Source organism: Hyperoodon ampullatus (genome assembly GCF_949752795.1).
Source record: "Hyperoodon ampullatus genome assembly, chromosome: 12".
NCBI classification, from domain to species: Eukaryota; Metazoa; Chordata; class Mammalia; order Artiodactyla; family Ziphiidae; genus Hyperoodon; species Hyperoodon ampullatus.
Genome location: NC_136925.1, coordinates 21027389 through 21048002, shown reverse-complemented (window position 1 = coordinate 21048002; position 20614 = coordinate 21027389). Strand labels below are relative to the sequence as shown.

At 40.2% G+C, this 20614-nt stretch overlaps 1 protein-coding gene across 3 annotated transcripts in view; it reads left to right on the top strand.

Moving 5' to 3' along the window:
• The window catches only part of RARS2 (arginyl-tRNA synthetase 2, mitochondrial), a gene marked incomplete at its 5' end in the record, with an annotated part of 81405 nt that overhangs the window by 29472 nt on the left and 31319 nt on the right, over positions 1-20614 (top strand). For all 3 annotated transcript variants that reach the window (XM_079716452.1, XM_079716451.1, XM_079716450.1), the window contains 3 exons: positions 7286-7388; positions 8770-8853; positions 16288-16385. In XM_079716452.1, coding sequence (XP_079572578.1) covers positions 7286-7388; positions 8770-8853; positions 16288-16385 — 285 coding nt within the window. The remainder of the gene's footprint in view (positions 1-7285; positions 7389-8769; positions 8854-16287; positions 16386-20614) is intronic.

Below are 20614 nucleotides of genomic sequence, written 5' to 3'. Positions count from 1 at the left end.
ATATCCTGAGATAAACCATAGTGGAAAAGAATATCAGAAAGAATGTATGTATATATGTATGTATGTGTAACTAAATCACTTTGCTGTACAGCAAAAATTAACACCACATTGTAAATCAACTATACTTCAATTTAAAAAAAAAAAAGAAAGCATCTTAGCTATATGTCAAATCATTATTTAATCTTTGGTACATTCAAATCTTTATTTTCAATTAATATTGCTGTTATAGCTCTTATTTTAACTTTATATGGTTTTTATTTTTTTTAATCTTTGTGTTATTCCTATTTAGTTAAACTAATTTCTTCATTTTCCCACATTATTGGCACAAATACTTGACTAAATTATCAGTTCTTTGGTAAGAATAAATATATTCAAACCTTATATGAGTTTCCACAATTACAGTTAATCTTTAGAAAGTTGAATTGTTATGTAATCATTAGAGAATAGTCTTAGAAAAGAAACAGAATGGTTTGCCAACCAATCCAGTAAGTGAAGTACTACAGACAGAATAATTCCCCATGGCTTGGTACTGTATTAACATTTTTATTTAACATCAGAACTAGGATTATTTTACCAGAACTTAAGTAGGCGCCATTATCATCACCATTTTACTGTGCTACAAAAGAAATTAAGCAGCATGCCCAAGAGCACCCAGACACTGATTAATAGTTGAATTTGGGTCTTTGGTTACACCTCAAATGTCAGTAGATGAGTTTGGGTTGATAAGTGTAATCCACACTAGGCTGCTGGATAACGGACTAAGGTGCAGGAGAATCCTCCCCCCGCCCCAGTTTTATTGAGACATAATTGACATACAGCACTGTATGAGTTTAAGGTGTATAGCATGGTGATTGGGCATACATATTGTCATGAAATGATGACCACAGTAAGTTTAGTGAACATCCATCATCTCCTATAGACAACATTAAAGAAATAGAGAAAAAAAATTTTTTCCTTGTGATAAAAACTCTCAGGATTTACTCTCTTAACATACAAGTGTTAATTATCTTTGTCATGTTGTACATTATATCCCTAGTACTTATTTATCGTATAACTGGAAGTTTGTACCTTTTGACTACCTTCATCTAATTCCCCCTCCCCCTAACCCCCACCTGTGGTAGCCACAAATCTGATCTTTTTCTAGGAGTCTGTTAGTTTGTTTGCTTGTTTGTTTGTTTTTGAAGTATAATTGACCTACAACACTGTTCATCTTCTACAACATAGTGATTCCTGTACATTTCAGAATGATCACGTTAAGTCTAGTTGTCATTGGTCACCATGCAAGGGCAGTGCATAATTATTGACTATATTCCCCACACTGTACATTTCATACCTGTGACTCATTTATTTTGTAACTGAAAGTTTGTCCCTTTTAATCTTCCTCACCCATTTCTCTCTTCCTCTTACACCCTTCCCCTCTGGCAACCACCTGTTTGTTCTCTGTGTCTATGATTCCATTTCTGTTTGGTTATGTTTGTTCATCTGTTTTGTTTTTTAGAGTCTGCAATTAAGTGAAATCATATAGTATTTGTCTTTCTCTGTCTGACTTATTTCACTTAGAATACCATCTAGGTCCATCCATGTTGCTGCAAATGGCAAGACTGCATTCTTTTTATGGCTGAATAATATTCCAGTGGTGTGTGTGTGTGTGTGCGCACACACACACCACATCTTCTTTATTCGCTTCTTTATTCGCATGTATTGATGGGCACTGAGGTTCCTTCCGTATCTTGGCTATAGTAAATAATGCTGCAGTGGACATAGGGGTATACATATCTTTTCAAATTAGTGCTTTCATTTTCTTTGGATAAATACCCAGACTTGGAATTCATAGACTATATTGTAGCTTAGTTTTAATTTTTTGAGGAATCTCCATACTATTTAACGTAGTAGCAGCACCAATTTACATTCCCAACAACAGTGCATGAGGGTTCCGTTTTCTCCACATCCTTGCCAACACTTATTATTTGTTGTCTTTTTGATAATAGCAATTCTGACAGGTAGGAATGATACCTCATTGTGATTTGGATCTGCATTTGCCTGAGAGTTAGTGATGTAGAGCAACTTTTCATGTGCCTGTTGGCCATCTGTATGTCTTCTTTGGAAAAATGTCAATCCTGGAACCCTGCCCGTTTTTTAATTGGGTTGTTTGTTTATTTGATGTTGAGTTGTATGAGTTCTTTGTATATTTTGGATATTGACCCCTTGTTGGATATATTGTTTGCAAATATCTTCTCCCATTTAGTAGGTGATTTGCATTTTGGTGATAGTTTCCTTTGCTGTGCAGTAGCTTTTTAGATTGATTAGGTCCCATTGGTTTATTTTTGCTTTGCTTCCCTTGCCTGAGGAGACATATGCAAAAAAAATATTATTAAGACCAGTGTCAAAGAATGTACTGCCTATGTTTTCCTCTACAAGTTTTATTGTTTCAGGTCTTACATTTAAGTCTTTAATCCATTTTGAATTTCTTTTTTGTGCATGGTGTGAGAGAGTAGTCCAGTTTGATTCTTTTGCATGTAAATGTCCAGTTTCCCAGCACCATTTATTGAAGAGGCTGTCTTTTCTCGATTGTATATTATTCCTCCTTTGTTGTAGATGAGTTGCCCATATAAATGTTGGTTTATTTCTGGGCTCTCTGTTCTGTTCCATTGATCTATATGTCTGGTTTTTTGTTTGTTTTTTATTTATTTATTTTTGGCCGTGTTGGGTCTTTGTTGCTGTGCACAGGCTTTCTCTGGTTGTGGTGAGCAGGGGCTACTCTTTGTTTCAGTGTGTGGGCTTCTCATTGCGGTGGCTTCTCTTGTTGCAGAGCATGGGCTCTAGGCACATGGGCTTCGGTAGTTGTGGCTCGCGGGCTCTAGAGCACAGGCTCAGTAGTTGTGGCACACGGGCTTGGTTGCTCTGCAGCATGTGGGATCTTCCCGGACCAGGGCTCGAACCTGTGTCCCCTGCATTGGCAGGCAGATTCTTAACTACTGTGCCTCCAAGGGAGTCCCTATATGTCTGTTTTTGTGCCAGTACTATACTGTTTTGATTACTGTAGATTTGTAGCATAGTTTGAAATCAGGGAGTGTTATACTTCAGCTTGTTGTTCTTAAGATTATTTTGGCTATTCTGGGTCTTTTGTGTTTCCGTACAGGTTTTGGAATTATTCTTTTTCTATGGAAAATGCCATTGATATTTTGATAAGGATTGCATTGTATCTGTAGATTGTCTTGGGTAGTATGGTCATTTTAACAATATTCTTCCATCCCATTAACATTTCTTTTAAAGCTGGTTTCATGGTGCTGAACTCTTAGCTTTTGCTTGTCTGTAAAACTTTTGATCTCTCCTTCAAATCTGAATGAAAGCCTTGTTAGATACAGTGTTCTTGGTTGTAGGGGTTTTTTTTTCCCTTTTGTTGCTGTAAATATATCATCCACTCCCTTCTTTTCAGCCCATAGAGGAGTAGTTTCCACTGCTCTTCCAATTCACTGATCTGTCCTCTGTATCATCTAATCTACTATTAATTTCTTGTAGTGTATTTTTATTTCAGTTGTATGCTTTAGCTCTGTTTGATTCTACTTTATATCTTCTGTTTGTTTAAAACTCCTCCCTCTGTTCATCCATTCTCCCAAGCATCTTTGTGATCATTACCTTAAACTCTTTATTGGGTAGATTGCTTATCTCCACTTAACTCAGTTCTTCTTCTGGGGTTTTATCTTGTTCCTTCATTTGGAATGTATTTCTCTGAGACCTCATTTTGTCTAATTCTGTTTTTATTTCTATGTATTTGGTAGGTTGGTTACATTTCCTATTCTAGACAAGTGACCCTACGTAGAAAACTTCATATGGGTCCTAGCAGCATGCTCCCCTCTGGTCACTAGAGTCATATGCTTTAGAGGTGTCCCCTGTGTGGGCTTTTTGGGTCTTTCTGTTGTGGCAGGCTGACTACTGTGGGCATGCAAGTAGGCCTGGCTCTTTTGTGGGTAGGACAGTGGGTTGCCAGGCCCTGCCTTGTGTGAAGGCTGCCAGTCACTGGTAGGTGGGGCCAGATCCTGGTGCAGTGGAGTTCATGGCCAGGGGAGTCCAGGTCCTGGTGCCAGCCAATAAATGGCTGGGGCCCGGTCGCCAGGCAACTGGCTACAGAGCCCCAGTGGGTCCTAGGGCTAGTGCTGGCCCATTGGTGGGCAGAGCCAGGTCCTGGCATCTGTAGCTGCAAGGCCCTAGTGGTCCCAGTGTCGGTGTCAGCCCACTGGGGCTGGGCCAAGGCCCAGTAGGTTCCAGAGCTAGTGCCTGCTCACTGGTGGGCAGGGCCAAGTCCTAGGGCAGCTGGTGGCTCCGGAGATCCTGAAACGTCTGACCTTCAGCTGGTGGGGCTGTGTCCCTGCCCAGCTAGCTGCTTGGCCTGATGCGTCCAATTATTGGTGCTGACAGGCTGGTCAGGAGGGCTGGGTCCTGGTGTGGCTGGCTGTGTTGCCCAGGGAGTCCAGGGCCTGGTGCAGGCCAGCAGGTGGGCAGGGCTGGGTCAGAAGGCGACTGGCTACAGAGCTGCAGGGGGTCCTGGGGCTAGTGCTGGCCCTCTGGTGGGGAGCTAAGTCCTGGGGTGGCTGGCTGCAGGGCTCAGAGTCCCAGAGCTAGTGTTAGCTTGCTGATGGATAGGGCCATGGTGTTGGGTGGTCCTGGGGCTGGTGGTGGCCTCCTGGTGGGCAGGGTCGATTCTTGACAGGGCTGGTGATGGCCCACTGGTGAGTGTGGTCATATCCTGACATGGCTGGCTGAGGTGCCCAAGCTATTCTGGAGGTGATGTCAGCGTTCTTTTGGGTGGGGATGTGTCCCAGTGGGTCCAGAGTCCAATGCTGGCCCACTAGTGGGCGAAGCTGTGTCTCTTGCTGCAGGGCCTAGGGAGTCCCAGGGCTGGTGTCCACCCCAATGGGTAAAGAGGGTCCTATGACCACCTCTGGCAGCTTGGGGATCCCTGGGCTAGTGTCAGCCCACTGGTAGGTGGGGCCAGGTCCCTGGCCTGGGGTATCCCAGAGGTGGTGAGGACTGGCTGGTGCATGAAGCTGGGTCCCAGCACTAATAAGCTAGAGGGAGGGTTTCAAAATGGCACGTACCAGCACCAGTGTCCTGATGAGATGAGCTCCCTAAATTGGCTGCTGTCAGCGTCTCTGTCCCCAGGGAGAGCTCCATGTGCCTCCTGCTCTTTGGGAGGCTCTCCAAGATCTGCAGGTGGGTCTGATACATGCTCCTTTCGAGTTATGCTTTTGCCCTGGTCTTAGAGCTTGTGAAATTTTGTGTGCACCCTTTAAGAGTGGACTCTATATTTCCTACAGTCCTCTGGCTCTCCTGAAAGTAAGCCCCACCGGCTTTCAAAACCAAAATGCTGCAGGCTCATCTTCCCAGTGTAGACCCCCAGGCTGGGGAGCCCAGTGTGGGGCTTTGCTCCTTGGAGAAAACCTCTGTAATTGTAATTATCCTCCCGTTTGTGGGTCTTGACTCTACCACATCTCTGCCCCTCTTACTAGTCTCACTGTGGTTCCTTCCTTAGCGGTAGGAGATCGTTTCTCCTTGTCTTCAGGTGGATTTCATGGATAGCTGCTCTGTAAATCGCTGCAATTTTGGTGTGCATGTGGAAGGAAGGAAGCTCAGGGTCTTCCTACTCTGCTGCCCTGGTCACTTCTCAAGGCTCAGGAAAATTCTTAATGGTCATTATTATTATTTTTTTTAATGTGTTGAGTCTTCGTTTCTGTGTGAGGGCTTTCTCTAGTTGTGGCAAGCGGGGGCCACTCTTCATTGCGGGCCTCTCACTGTCGCGGCCTCTCGTTGTGGAGCACAGGCTCCAGACGCTCAGGCTCAGTAGTTGTGGCTCACGGGCCTAGTTGCTCTGTGGCATGTGGGATCCTCCCAGACCAGGGCTTGAACCCGTGTCCCCTGCATTAGCAGGCAGATTCTCAACCACTGTGCCACCAGAGAAGCCCTTAATGGTCATTGTTGACTAGATTCTTTAATGTGATCAAAAGCCACACAGAATTTTTTAGACATGAGCCTGAATTTCAAGAGTGGTAAGAAGGAAGTGATTTGTGCTCCTCTATTTTGCATTACAGATGGGCTAGACAGATAATGGTTCAACCCACTTATCCTGCCCATAAAGTCTCATTCTCTAGTTCATTATTAAACATCAGAGGATGTTCAGTGTTGGAAATTATGTGGATGTTTGTATATTAATTAAAATTATTTTTATACCTAGAAGATTTCAAACTACAGAAAATTTATAGCGAATAATGTAATGAACACTCATGCTCACTTTCGAATATGTCAGGTCTGAATTTTTTTCCGAATTTTTGTTTTCAGAAATCAAACATTATAGATACCATTGAAGCCACCTGTATATACTTCTTTGATTCCACTCCCTACCATCCTTTCCTAGAGATAACTGCTCTTCTTAAGCAAATGATTGTTTTCACTAATGGTTGCTTTGTGTTTCTTTCTTGGTTTCTTTGTTTTTGCATTGTTTCATCACCGGCCCAATGAGAAGAACAGCACTGTCTCCTTAAGGAACTACTCAGTGTTAAGAAGAATATTCTTCCTCTCATGTTGAAACTCAGATTATAACATTTTTTAAAAATTGTGCTTTGGGGCTTCCCTGGTGGCGCAGTGGTTGAGAGTCCGCCTGCCAATGCAGGGGACCCGGGTTCGTGCCCCGGTCCGGGAAGATCCCACATGCTGCGGAGCGGCTGGGCCCGTGAGCCATGGCCGCTGAGCCTGCGCGTCCGGAGCCTGTGCTCCACAACAGGAGAGGCCACAGCAGTGAGAGGCCCGTGTACCGCAAAAAAAAAAATGTGCTTTGGTCATTTGAAGGTCAGTAAAGGGACTTGAATGAAGGAAGCATGTGGAAGAGTGGAAGAAGATTTGTACTGATAGAAGCAGTCGAGACTTGAGCTTTTTACTGAGTCTCCTTATTAGTTGCAGGAGGATTTTTAGGGGAGACATTGAACTTGCCAGACATCATTTTTCACATCTATCAAATAAGGTGGTTGCTATGCCTCTCCCACAGAGATATCATAAAGCTACAACTAGGTAATGGAAGTGGAAGAGTTTTGTAAGGTGATGCAAGATAAAGTTCTAAATCGGTACCAGGTGATGATATTTCTGATTGCTTTATATTTTGAAAGTGTAATTCCTTCTGATAAAATTGTGTCCATGTAGAGAACACAGAGTAATTAGTCTTTTTCATTTGTTTGTTTGTTACACTAGTAATGTTTTTAAGGTAACAGCCTTTTCCTGTTTCAATGTCTGTCTTTAGAGAAGTAGCTGACTTTCAGCTTTCTGTGGATTCTCTATTGGAAAACAACAATGACCATTCAAGACCTGATATTCAACTTCAAACCATGAGACTGGCAGAGAAGGTAGGTACTTTAGCACTATTATCTCTTTTTGACATTATAATAAATGTAGTATTTCAAAGGAAAAACTACTCTGCAAGCTATCTCTGCAGGCTATCTCAGCCATAATAATGAATTTAATAGTGGTTTTTTTCAAGGCACCTTGAAAAGTATAATTTAAATTTATTTTAGCTGCATACTATAAGGTTAGGATGGTTTTTGAAATCAGGTATAAAACATTCCTCTTGAGCTGACATTATTCAAGTTTTTGATTAACTACTTACAAGAAGACTGAAGTGTTAATTAAATTTACAGATTGAAGCTGGATGGACTTCTGAATTTAGGAGAACAAGCTTGATAAATTAGAGCAGTGGGTTGCAAATTTTAAAATAAGTTTCTGGGAAGATGAACGTTAAAATATGAGAAGAAATAATTAGATGTAAATAGAATCAAGATTGCAGAGAAGAAGTGGTTAGATGATTTAACAAACCTCTTCCATTTCTAATTTCTCTGATGGGTTCCGTATCTAAAAGAGGAATTGAAAGGATTGTGGTGAATGACCACATCTAAATTGTTAGTGTAATACCTTCAGAAAAGCAGGTTTGAGGGGAAGTTTTTTTTTAAATAAGGTTATTACATGTGACACAGAAGAGGGCATGGGCACACTGAAGAGCCCAAACAATGAAAGTCACTTTCATAGAAAAAAACGCTTAAAGAATGAATATGATAGAGGAGCTTTGGTAGCTAAGTAAATGTTTATTTGACCACAAAAATTACCCCAGATTTTTATCAGGAAGTATACCAGGAATAAAATTATCCTAATTACAAGATTTATTTCCTCCTTCTCCTGTGAGTTCTCAAAAATAAAGGCTAGTGGCTCCTCAGTGACAGCAGATATTTCTTCACGCTTCATAGGTATCTCGGGTGCTTTGAACATCTAGTTGGTTAAAAATGTAAAGCGTATCCATGTAAATTATTTACATTTTATGTGTGGGTGTGAGTTGTTCTAGCGGATGCCCTTGACAGAATGTCATGTTCTGTCACTCTCATGCAAGGCGGATGAAATAAAAAGAATTCATTGCATGTCAAGGTACATAGGGTGGGGGTAAAGTGATGCTCCCTTTTTTCCACGTTAGAAAGAGAATTTGAAGTGAGAGAATGGGAAAGTGGAAGACAGAGGCTTCGAATACAGAGTAGTATTCTAGCCTGGAAAAGAAGAAAACGTGTAAATGCAAATAGAATGACGGAACTGGGGAGACGGGCTAAGGCCGAGGTCCAGACACAATGACTGTGAGAGAGGACCCACCTGCTGCCCTTGGGAGCCAATCTGATAGGATTAGAACTCCAAAGCTCATTAAGCCTGTTTCATAACATGCCTGTTTTACTTGATTTGTTATCTTTTCAGCTAAAATGTGACACAGTGGTGAGTGAAATCAGCACTGGTCCAGGGACTGTAAATTTCAAAATAAACAGAGAACTATTAACAAAGGTAAGAATGGGTTATGTTGCAGCTGTTGCACCTTCACTCATCCCTCTGCTTCAGCTACAGTGGTTTCCCTCCAGTTCTTAAAACTTATTGTGCCTCCTCTTGCCTCAGAGTCTTTGCACATTCTGATCCCTCTGCCTGGAGGGCCACCCCAAGTTAAATCTGCTTATTCTACAGATCTTGATGTTCCCTAGCAGTGCCTTTCTGACCCCTTCATTCATATACGTAACACTGTATATGTCTCCTTTGCAAAACTTATTTGTAGTTGCTATTTTACATCTTTTTTCTATAACTTTATTTTTTAATTAATTATTTATTTATTTGTTCTTTTTTTTTTTTTTTTTTTTTTCTGTCTGTGCCGTGCAGCAAGCAGGATCTTAATTCCCTCACCAAGGATCAAACCTGTGTCCCCTGCAGTGGAAGTGCAGAACTCTAACCACTGGACCGCCAGGGAATTCCCAATTTGATTAATGCCTGTTGCTCTTTAAACTCTAATTTCCATTAGGGCTTATAGCATCTGTTTTTCTCACATCCCCGGTTCCTAGCGCAGTGCCAGGCATGCAGTAGGTGCAAGATAACTATTGTTAAATGAATTAATGGACTCCATATTGAATATAAGAAAGGTACTGCTGGTTTCACTCTCTGGTAGCCTATAATCTGTTGGAAGCATAAGATTTATATAAGAGAAACCATAAGACAGTTCTTTTAATAAAACAATAAATTTTTTTAATGTGATTGATACAATAAGCATAAGAAACATCAGAGATGGTAAAATCTGGATGACCTGAAGGAGTTGGGGAAACCTCATAGAGGAATTGGGTCTCCCTTGAGTGAGCCCATGGAAGACAGGTAATCCTGGATATGAGACCATTTGTTGAGTTTTATCTCAATTGAACTTTAAAATTTATCATAATGCATGGTTCGGCCTATTAATTTAAAAAAAGAAATACACACCAGTGTTGGGTTGGTCAGACTTAGTATATGCTATGGTCTTGAATTGAAAATAACTGTAAAACCAAAATTTCTAATAATATAGTTTCTTCCCAAGGTTACATAGTTTACAGACATTTACCCATCAGCCCTATAATTCTTCTGAAGGAGAGTTAGTGTTTCCTGCTTGTCTCTAGATCTTTGAACTCTCTTCTTTTATCTTTTTTTCACTGTTAATTCAAGACAAACTTGTTAAACCAAAATCCATCACAGGGACAAGAAAAATTTGTTTTGAGCTTTTTAAAAAGTGTCTACAACTTGTTGGGCTCTTGATAACACTTCATGTCAACTTAGCAAACCAGTGAATCTAAGGTACCTTTTTTTTGGGGGGGGCTGTGTTGGGTCTTCGTTTCTATGTGAGGGCTTTCTCTAGTTGTGACAAGCGGGGTCCATTCTTCATCACAGTGCGCGGGCCTCTCACTGTCGCGGCCTCTCGTTGCGGAGCACAAGCTCCAGACACACAGGCTCAGTAGTTGTGGCTCACGGGCCTAGTTGCTCCGCGGCATGTGGGATCTTCCCAGACAGGGGCTCGAACCCGTGTCCCCTACATTGGCAGGCAGATTCTCAACCACTGCACCACCAGGGAAGCCCCTAATGTACCATTTTTAAATAAGTGACTCTTTCTTCCAGTTGCTGTCTCAGTGCTTATGGAAGGAGAAATGGAACTTGCCAACATGCCTTCCAAACTTTAGGTCATTTGATAGGCAATTTTTATGGGGAAATGTGCTATAGTAGATGGAGTTTGCCTTTATAGCCAGCTTAGCTGAAAGAAATATAGTTTATATTTCGAGGCAAGGCATAGTTAATAATTTAAAATTTCAATGGCCATGAATTTTCATGCTTTATTCCAATTAATTAACTAGGAGATTTTATCTGTTTAAGGATGCCCACTAGCTCACTTATTAAATATATTCCCAAATCCTTCTCAATTGACAATGGAGGGAAAGAGTTAGGGCTTTGAGGTCCAGCTACTGTTTCTCACATGGAAACCCTCCCTTCCTTGTAGCTTTGATGATCTGAATATTAGTGTGACTTTCTTTAAAGGAACAAGCAGATTGCTTACAGTAGCCTGCTCAGTGTCACAGTAAAGATACATCCTAGAGCGGTGAACACCCATAGTCTGAAAAAGGGAGTATTGAATGTACCTGTGTTATAATTTTTTAATAATAATTCTTATCTGCTCAAAGCCTAATTTCTTCTACACCTGGATCCATTATTTTCAGGCCTTAAACAATGTTCATTTGCATGTCTGAAGTTTTCAGATCATATCAAGAAAATCCAACCCTTCTTTAGGACCATTATAAAACTTTTTTCCACGTTAAAGTTATTGAGATTCACATGTAGCCAATGATCTATGTCCAAAACTTACTCCTCAAGCAGAGAATTATGAATTTATCATTGTTTCCACATGTACAAACTTAGCCTTGCATAAAATGAATCTGTTCATGCATTGTAATTGAATTACTAGCACTGGCAGCACCAGAGATGATTAAATGTTAGCTTAGGTTTGGATCACTAATAATGGCTTATAATGTCTTCATATAAATCATCATCAAAGGTAGCAGGCTAAAATGTGAAATTAAATGTAGTAGGAACTGCCAAATCTCTGAGAGTAGATAATACATTTTTCAAAGCTAGAAGAACTTATCGTTGTGAAGAACTATCACTTTGGTACCAAACTTCTACCTGGCAGTAGTCTATAGATGACTTTCAGGAGAAACTAACTGTGAATAATAGTTAATTCAGTTTATGGGGAGAAAAAAGAGAAAATATGAGTTTAACCAAATAGGAAAAAGGCAAACAAAATCCTGTTTTTTAGGTGTGCCTTAGAAATACACAGTGGATAATACAATTTTTTATTTTGCATGCACACATGCATTTTTATTTGCCAAATTCAACTGTGCATGCTCTACCAAAACTTAAGGGGAAAAAAAAGAGAGATACTGATTTAAGTGGCTCTAACTCTGCTCAGTATTTCACTAATTGAGTTTATGTAAATAGGTAGTGGATGCAATCAAGTCATGGGTAGTGTCAATTAGCTGAACACATGGAAAGAATGAATGATTACGCACTTTTCAGCTATTGACTAAGGAACTGACCAATCAAATAGTTGTAGCTTCCTTAGAAGCTCTTTTGAGAGCTGTCAAGAAATGCTGACCAGGGACTTCCCTGGTGGCGCAGTGGTTAAGAATCCGCCTGCCAATGCAGGGGACATGGGATCGAGCCCTGGTCCCGGAAGATCCCACATGCCGCAGAGCAGCTAAGCCCATGCACCACAACTACTGAGCCTGTGCTCTAGAGCCTGTGAGCCACAACTACTGAGCCTCTGTCCCACAACTACTGAAGCCCACATGACCTAGAGCCTGTACTCCGCAATAAGAGAAGCTACCGCAATGAGAAACCCGTGCACCACAACGAAGAGTAGCCCCAGCTCGCTGCAACTAGAGAAAGCCTGTGCACAGCACTGAAGACCCAATGCAGCCAAAGATAAATATATAAAATAAATTAAAAATATATATTGACCAATAAAGAATTAGATAAAATGACAGAATCATCCACAGAAAATATAATGGTGGTGGATAAACAGAAAGCACCTGCCAATTGGAATATTCGTTAATTTGCTAAAGCATTCCAAAAAGTGAAACCTTTGAAAGATTTAATTTCTGGTTATAGATTCTTTATGTACCTGCATTTACATTACTGAGTACCTCTTACCTTTAAACCTACATATTGGTGAATAGATGGGCCTCTAACTTACTCTATTAAAGTATCAGAGAACTTTACTAGCTCACTGACATTCTTCTTTGTGCCCACTAATTCAATAAACTTCCTGCTTATTATTTGCCAGGGACTGCATTACTGAAATCTGAAGACAAAATGGCATGTATCTTGCCCTCAAGGAGCTTATGATCTAAAAAAGCAAAGCATAAAAAATATCACAGTGTAATGTGTGATGGGTAGACAGTGGGATGAATCATATAATGAGGGCATGTGTAATATACAATCCTGGTGTAAAGAAAGGTACATGTAAATTTTTTTTTTCCCCACTCCCTCAAAGTAAATCTGTCTCAAGGAGACAGGAGGTAACCTTGAATTGGGATGAAGATAAAGAATATACTTGGGAGATACAAGGGCAGACATTCCAGGCCAGAGGGGACAGTTTGGGACAGAGTACAGTCAAAAACATGGCATTGTCTGGAAATCAGGAGGTGATTGAGTATGATTTCCACATAGGATGGCATGGGGGAGGATATGAAATTACACAGTATGAAGGACCTTACATGCTCTACATAAGAGTTTCAGCTTTTTCCTCTGTCATTATTTTCCATGGTGTGTTATGTGTACCACAGGTGGCACACATGATTTTTTGGTATTTCTTACACTTAAGAAATTTCATTTTAATAGTTATATGTCATCAAAAAAAACGAACACTGCTAACTTGTGATTTTTATGGATATTACAATGTGCCTTTCAACAAATCAGTTTCCTCAAAATTAAAACTAAAAATGATATGCATGTAAAGTAAAAATCGAGAAACTGGTAAAATCTCTTAAGTGGTAGGGAATCATTGAAGGCTTTAAACAGAACATAGACCTGATTAAATATGTATATTGTATAAGAAGATAGATGCTATTGTTTTGTTGTAGTTGTTTTTGTAGCGGTGTAGCTGACAGATGATGACGGTCTAAACCAGGGCAGAGGGGAAAATTATAATATTTAGGAGACAGCATGTGCAGGGCTCGGTGGTTAACAGGTGATTGGTTCTGTAGGTTGAGGGAAAAGGGTAGATCTTAGGAACTCCTCCTAGGTTTCTGACTTGGTTAGCTGGGGGCTTCAGAGTGAAATTCGTGGAAATGAAGAACGTTGAAGGAAGAGGAGTATATTCTGTTTGAATTGCCTGAGAGAGATGTTCAATCCCAAGTTGACTGTATCAATCTGTAGCACAAGATTCTGGTAGGTAAGTAGTAAAGTCTTAGGACTTTACACCTAGGAGAAGCGTAAAGTAAGGAGCTAGAAGCAAGAAAGGAGCACAGGGTAGGGAGTGGGGGCAGGCAGTGGAAGACAGGTCTGCAAAGGAAATAAAGGAAAGCACAATTCAGTAGAATGATGTTACTACAACCAAGGAAGCAGGGTAGTTGCAAGGAGAAGGGAGGTGTAATCAGCTAAAATGATGCTTGAAAGGTAGTTACCCTGGGGGAAGGCAGGAAGGGACCAGGATTAGGGCAGATGAACAAAAGGGACTCTAGACTTCAGCCTTATCTTAATTTGTTTAATTTTTTAATTTTACGAAAAGAATGTATTCATAAAAGTAATGTATTAAATACAATTTAAGTGTTCAATTGGGTTTGGCATTTAGAGTACTGATTTTGAGAACACTTTCAGTGAAATGGTAGAGAAAAAAGCTAGCTAGTTAGCTGGTAGGTTGAATTGTCAGTGAATGGTTTGGAAGTGGAGCATGTAAGATAGTCTTTTATTAAAGTTGCTTTTTTTTGTTTATGCCAGCGAAATCAGTGAACCAAGGGTCATTTGTTAAAGAGAATTCTAACTTACCGCTATTACCTTTTGTGGAGTCTACCATCTGTTACATAAAAAGGGATAGAAAGTCAAAAGGATGGGTAGGCCTTAACCTTTGAATAATCTGAGTATGAATTACCTCTCATTTACATTTACCTTCCCACTTGCAATCTTCTTGTGACCCATGTTCTTGGAGTAACAAACATTTAATGGGTCCCTCATGTAGGACAGGCACTATTGTACTTAATGTCTGTATATTAGTCCTTTCTCTGTGTGTCCTAATGCACAGTGTCAGTGAAGAGAATATTATTTTCTCTTTGTCCTTGGGCAAATACACACTTAGTTCTTGCATCTATTAAATGGAAAGCGTTGCCCATTTTAAGATTGTGAGGCTTAAAAATAACAAAGAAGAATCTAGACTTGAGCCTGGCACTCTATAGATGCTTCTTAAGTGTTGCTTTGTTGCCTCCTACTACCTTCTCTGCCTTTTCCATTAAGTGACTGTCTTTTTTTTTTAAATTATTTATTTATGTCTTTGGTTGCGTTGGGTCTTCATTGCTATATGCAGGCTTTCTCTAGTTGCGTTGTTGCAGTGCGTGAGCTTCTCATTGTAGTGGCTTCTCTTGTTGTGGAGCACGGGCTCCACGCGCACGGGATCAGTAGTTGTGGCGCACGGGCTTAGTTGCTCCGCAGTATGTGGGATCTTCCTGGACCAGGGATCAAACTGATGTCCCCTGAACTGGCAGGTGGATTCTTAACCACTGCGCTACCAGGGAAGTCCCAAAGTGACTGTCTTAACCAGCTCTTATGATAGTAGAATTCTTCATGTCATAAACTACGTTTTTAGGACTTCAAATACCGTGTGTGAAGCAAAAATCAGTATGAGTAAATAAAAATCTATCAGTAATTTCAAAATCCTACAGTAAAAAGTAAATACATAAATGAGTGTATCATCACTGTTAGCAAAAAATAAAGTATGAATCTTGTGAACCATACAGTAATTCTATGTTAATAACTAAAAATTAACCTGGAATATGTTTTGGCAGTTTCTGTGATATCTCCTTGCTTTTTACTTATGTAGCCAAGAGGAACTTAAATTATAATTTTTTATTTATTTTCTACCATTACTGTGATCATTAGTATCAGAAAAGTAGCAGCACCATGCAGAGTTAACACATAAGCTGTGGAGTGAACAAAGGTTTTGCAGTATGACCTTGGGAAAGTTACTTAACCAGTCTGAGCTTCTGTTTCCTCATTTGTAAAAATATACTCATCTCTTAGGGTTGTTGTGAGAACTAATACATATAATACATATAAAATGTTTAGTACAGTGCCTGGCACATCATATACATTTGATAAATATTAGATGCTGCTTCTGGTTTTGTTGTTTCTATTTGCTGTGAGACTTTTGGCAATTACCTCTCTAAACTTCAGTTTCTTCATCTGTAAAGTATCTACATCATTCGCTACTATAAGGATGAATAGACATGATGTATAAAAGGGCACAGAGGGTCTTCCCTGGTGGTGCAGTGGTTGAGAGTCCGCCTGCTGATGCAGGGGACACGGGTTCGTGCCCCGGTCCGGGAAGATCCCACATGCTGCAGAGCGGCTGGGCCTGTGAGCCATGGCCGCTGAGCCTGCACGTCCGGAGCCTGTGCTCCGCAACGGGAGAGGCCACAGCAGTGAGAGGCCCGCATACCACAAAAAAAAAAAAAAAAAAAGGACACAGAGGCCCCGTAGATGTTAACTTGTGTTATGACTGCTCTGACTAGCATTAGCGATAGAAGAAGGTGGTACTGCTAACAATACTATAAAATTCTCAGTTCCATAAATTAGAATGTGCAAATTAGCAATAGTTAGTTCTCAGTAACAAAGTAATTAAGAAAATTGCAAATTTTTTCTTCATTAAATCCCATACCTTTTACTTTTCAGACAGTACTACAAGAAGTGATTGAAGATGGCTCAAAATATGGATTAAAAAGTGAACTTTTTTCTGACCTTCCCCAGAAGAAGATCGTGGTTGAGTTCAGGTGAGTGCCTACCCATCATACGTGTTGGTTAATCAACTGGCTGGGCAGGTGAGTGTTTTACTGTTATCATCTGGGATCTCACAGAATTACACATGGAAAAATTAAGAATCAGTTAGATTATATTATTTCCTTAAAATCACAGTGAGTTGATCATTAAACCATGAATAAAAATTTTGGACTTTAATCAAAGTACCTAGTGATTATTATGTTTCTTTCTTTTTTAATTATGTATTAACAGTTTTGTGATTTTTTTTGTTTGGAAGATCTAGTTCTTCCTTTTAGTAGACTCCTAAAGCACAGATAATGGTTACTATCATATTAAGAATTTCAGAGTAACGTGATTATCAGAGAACAAGCTTTGTTGTGTTTGTAATGTACGTATATATATTTTTAGCTTTATTGAGGTATAATTGACAAATAAAATTGTAAGATAAAGTGTACAACATGATGATTTGATATATGTATACATTGTGAGAGGATTTCCCCCTTTGAGTTAGTAAATACATCTATCACCTCACATATTTACTTTTTTTGTGTATGTGTGTGAGAACATTTGTTCTACTTGCTTAGCAAATTTCAATTATACAATACAGTGTTATCAACCATAGTCACTATGTTATACATTAGGTCCTCAGAACTTATTCGTCTTATAGCTGAAAGTTTGTACCCTTTTACCAACCTCTCCCTATTTCCCCCAGCCCCCAGCCTCCAGCCCCAGACAAGCACTTCTCCAGTCTCTGTTTCTGGGAGTTTGACTTTTTAGTCTTTAGATCCCACATATAAGTGATACCATGCAGTATTTGTCTTTCTTTGTCTGGCTCATTTTACTTAGCATAATGCCCTACAGTTTCATCCATGTTGTTGCAAATGACAGAATTTCCTTCATTTTTAAGGCTGAATAATATTCCATTATGTATAGATACCACATTTTCTTTATCCATTCATCTACTGATGGACACCTAGGTTGTTTCCATACCTTGGCTATTGTGAATAATGCTGCAGTGAACATGGGAGTACAGATTTCTCTTCAAGATAATTTGTTTCCTTTGGATATATACCCAGAAGTGGGATTGCTGGATCATGGAAAAGATTGTTTTTAAATTATTGGTTTTTATACTCAAATTATCCCAAATTAGGCTCCTTTATTCTCTTTGAATGTCCCCTTAAGCCTTGCTGTACTTTTCTTTTTGGCATAAGATGTTCCAATCTTACTCAGACCTGGAATTGTCCATTTCCCCCAAGAAGTCCTGGTTCCTTTTTGTGAGGGAGGTATTTAGAAGCCAAGTTCTGGGCTGTAGGAGTGCTTATTACTACTGGAACTCAATTTTTACTGATGTTACCAATTCAAATCCAACATCACAAGGTCCATTACATAATGTGTATTATTTAAAATTACCAGAGAAATAGCCTGACGTTTTAATGTGCCTCTAAATAGTCTTCATGATAACTTTCCTATATGCCATCAACAAAACCATCTACTCTATGACTTGCTTTTAGGTAACCAAAAAAGAAAAGGGGTCACTTTCAGGGTACAGCTGACAGGATGACAGCTCTTGAACATTGTTAGAGATATTGTATTTGCCTTCCTAACAGCCAAGAGCTTCGATGAGCTGTTTTCCCACTTAGAAAGATAGAACTTGCTAGAGCCTTTGTCTTAAGTATATGTTTTTGTGGAAGATTTTTAAAAATTGACATGGCGGATATTATTTCAAGTTTTCTAACTCATTATTATAATTTATGATGATAACTTAGTTAAACTTAGTTATGATTAGTACCTGGAGTAATCAGAGGTGAATGGGTTTTATGGATTCCACATTTGTACTGTCTCTGCCACTCAGTCACGTTCTTAGAAAAAGCAGACCCTCTAAGACTGGGTAAACTCATCTGTTTATGATAAGGACTGATTTTTGAGTAAGCTAACCTTTTTATGGAGCAGATATATATTATGAATAAATCTTACGCTACCGGTGCGCTCCAATCAAGATATTTAAAGTTTAGTGTAAACGTTGTTGCATCAAAAGAACAGAGAGGGACTTCTGCAGTCATCCTCGCCCCAGAGAGGAACTACACTAAGGCCATCCCCCAAGGAAAGTTGCCGTCATTTCAGTCATCTCTTGCACAGCAAGCCACTACAAAACTTGATACAGGGATTGGCAAACTTCAGCCCATGGGCAAAATCCAGCCTGCCATGTTTTTGTAAATAAAATTTTATTGGAATACAGGCTTGCACATTCATTTACATATTGTCACTGTGACTACTTTCATACTGTAATGGCAGTTGAGTACAGTAGAGTTGAATAATTGAGATAGAGACCAGATGGCCTAAAATATTTACCATCTGGCTCTTTAAGAAAAAGTTTGCCACACTCCTGATTAGTGTCTTAAAACAACCACCACTTTTTTTTTTTTTTCTTTTTTTTTTTTTTTTTTCTGTGGTACGTGGGCCTCTCACTGTTGTGGCCTCTCCCGTTGTGGAGCACAGGCTTTGGACGCGCAGGCCCAGCGGCCATGGTGCACGGGTGCAGCCGTTCTGCGGCATGTGGGATCTTCCCAGACCGGGGCACAAACCCGTGTCCCCTGCATCGGCAGGCGAACTCTCAACCACTGCGCCACCAGGGAAGCCCCAACCACCACTTTAATGTTCATGACTCTGTAGACCAGGAAATCAGGGAGGACATGCCTAATGATTCTTTTACTTGCCTGCGGTCACTTATGCAACTCTGGTCATCTAGACATTATACTAGGGCTAGAAATCCGTGTGGCTTATTTACTTGTCTGGCATCTCACCTCAGGGCTGGCCAGGCATCTCTCTCTCTGCATTCTCCAGCAGAATAGCCAGAGCTCTTTACAAAGGTGCTCAGGGCTCCAAGATAGTAAAATATCTGGTTTTGTAACAGGCACATCATCACTTCTGTCACTGTCAGCTGGTCAGAGCAAGTCACAAGATCATCCCTGATTCAGAGCAAGGGAGTAGATTACATCTCATAACAGAGAGTGGCAAAGGTCTTTACAGTGATGCAGGACACATACCCTTCTCTGGGGAGGTACTTCAGTACTTGTAGACTCCTTGCTCTTACCTAACCAACAGCAAAGGAAAATCAGTACCAAAGTAGAATAATATCTGTTACCACACATTCACCCTTGAAATAGTGCCATCACAAGTTTCTTGAAACATGAAAACGTGAAAAGTTGCCACCAGTGCTCACTTTTAATGCCTTCTTCTCAATGTTCACTTCCCCTTCACCATCCCTTCTCCCCAGCCAAGCTCAAAATACCAAGACCTTAGTCTTTCTTACTTTGGCTTTTCTCCAAAGTTTGTGTCTCCCATATAATGCTTTTTTGTTTATGCTTATGTCTAAAAATAACATGTTCTATTTGAGTTGTAGTCTATAGGCTTTTTGAATGGCAGTTTATTTGCTTATGGATTTGCCTCTCAACTTTTTTCTAAAGCAGTTAAGGAAGGCTGGAACTTAAATTAGTATCTGAATGCTGATGAAAGCAGAGTCCATTTCCCAGCAGCCATCTTTGCCCTCTGTTATTTTCCATCTGGCATTGCTGTGGGACCATAGCTGCTTTCTCCCTTAGAAGTTTTCCAGTTGCTGTGGCACTTATCATTGTGGTTTCAAAGTAGAGACCAACGGGTAGAGGAGAGGGTAAAAACTGATAGAAAACATTGTTCTTGAATTTGTCCTGAAAATGAGAGAGGTGGGAGGAGAGAATTTCTTTAACTACATAGTTTCCTTAATAGACCAGGCGACTTTCCCCTCAAACCAAGAGATAGAATCACTGTGTTCAAGAAACTTGCCCCTTACATTGAGATAATGATGGTGATGATAGGTCAAGGAACTTGCTCATAGTCCCAGAGCTACCTCTGAATCCTGTATCCTTAACCTTTCCTGCCTCCCTGATATATTGATATATGGTTGGTTTCCCTATATTTTGTCTGATCCAGGAGCAGTGTGATAAAGTGCCAGCGTAGATGACTGTTCCCCCTGGGCTTGGGCTCTACCTGGTAGGTAGAGTAAGAATTGAAGCTAACTACTGTTGCCTCTCTCCTCTCTGCAGTCAGCCTTTCCTATTTTGTTCAAATCAAATCTGCAGGAGCACAGTCAGCAGTGGTAGCCTTTCCTCTTCTTTCATCAACACAATCTTCCCCACTCCCTGCTGTTCCCCAGTGTGAAGTGTTCTCACAAAACAAATTACGGACCTCTGGTAATATGGAAGTCCAG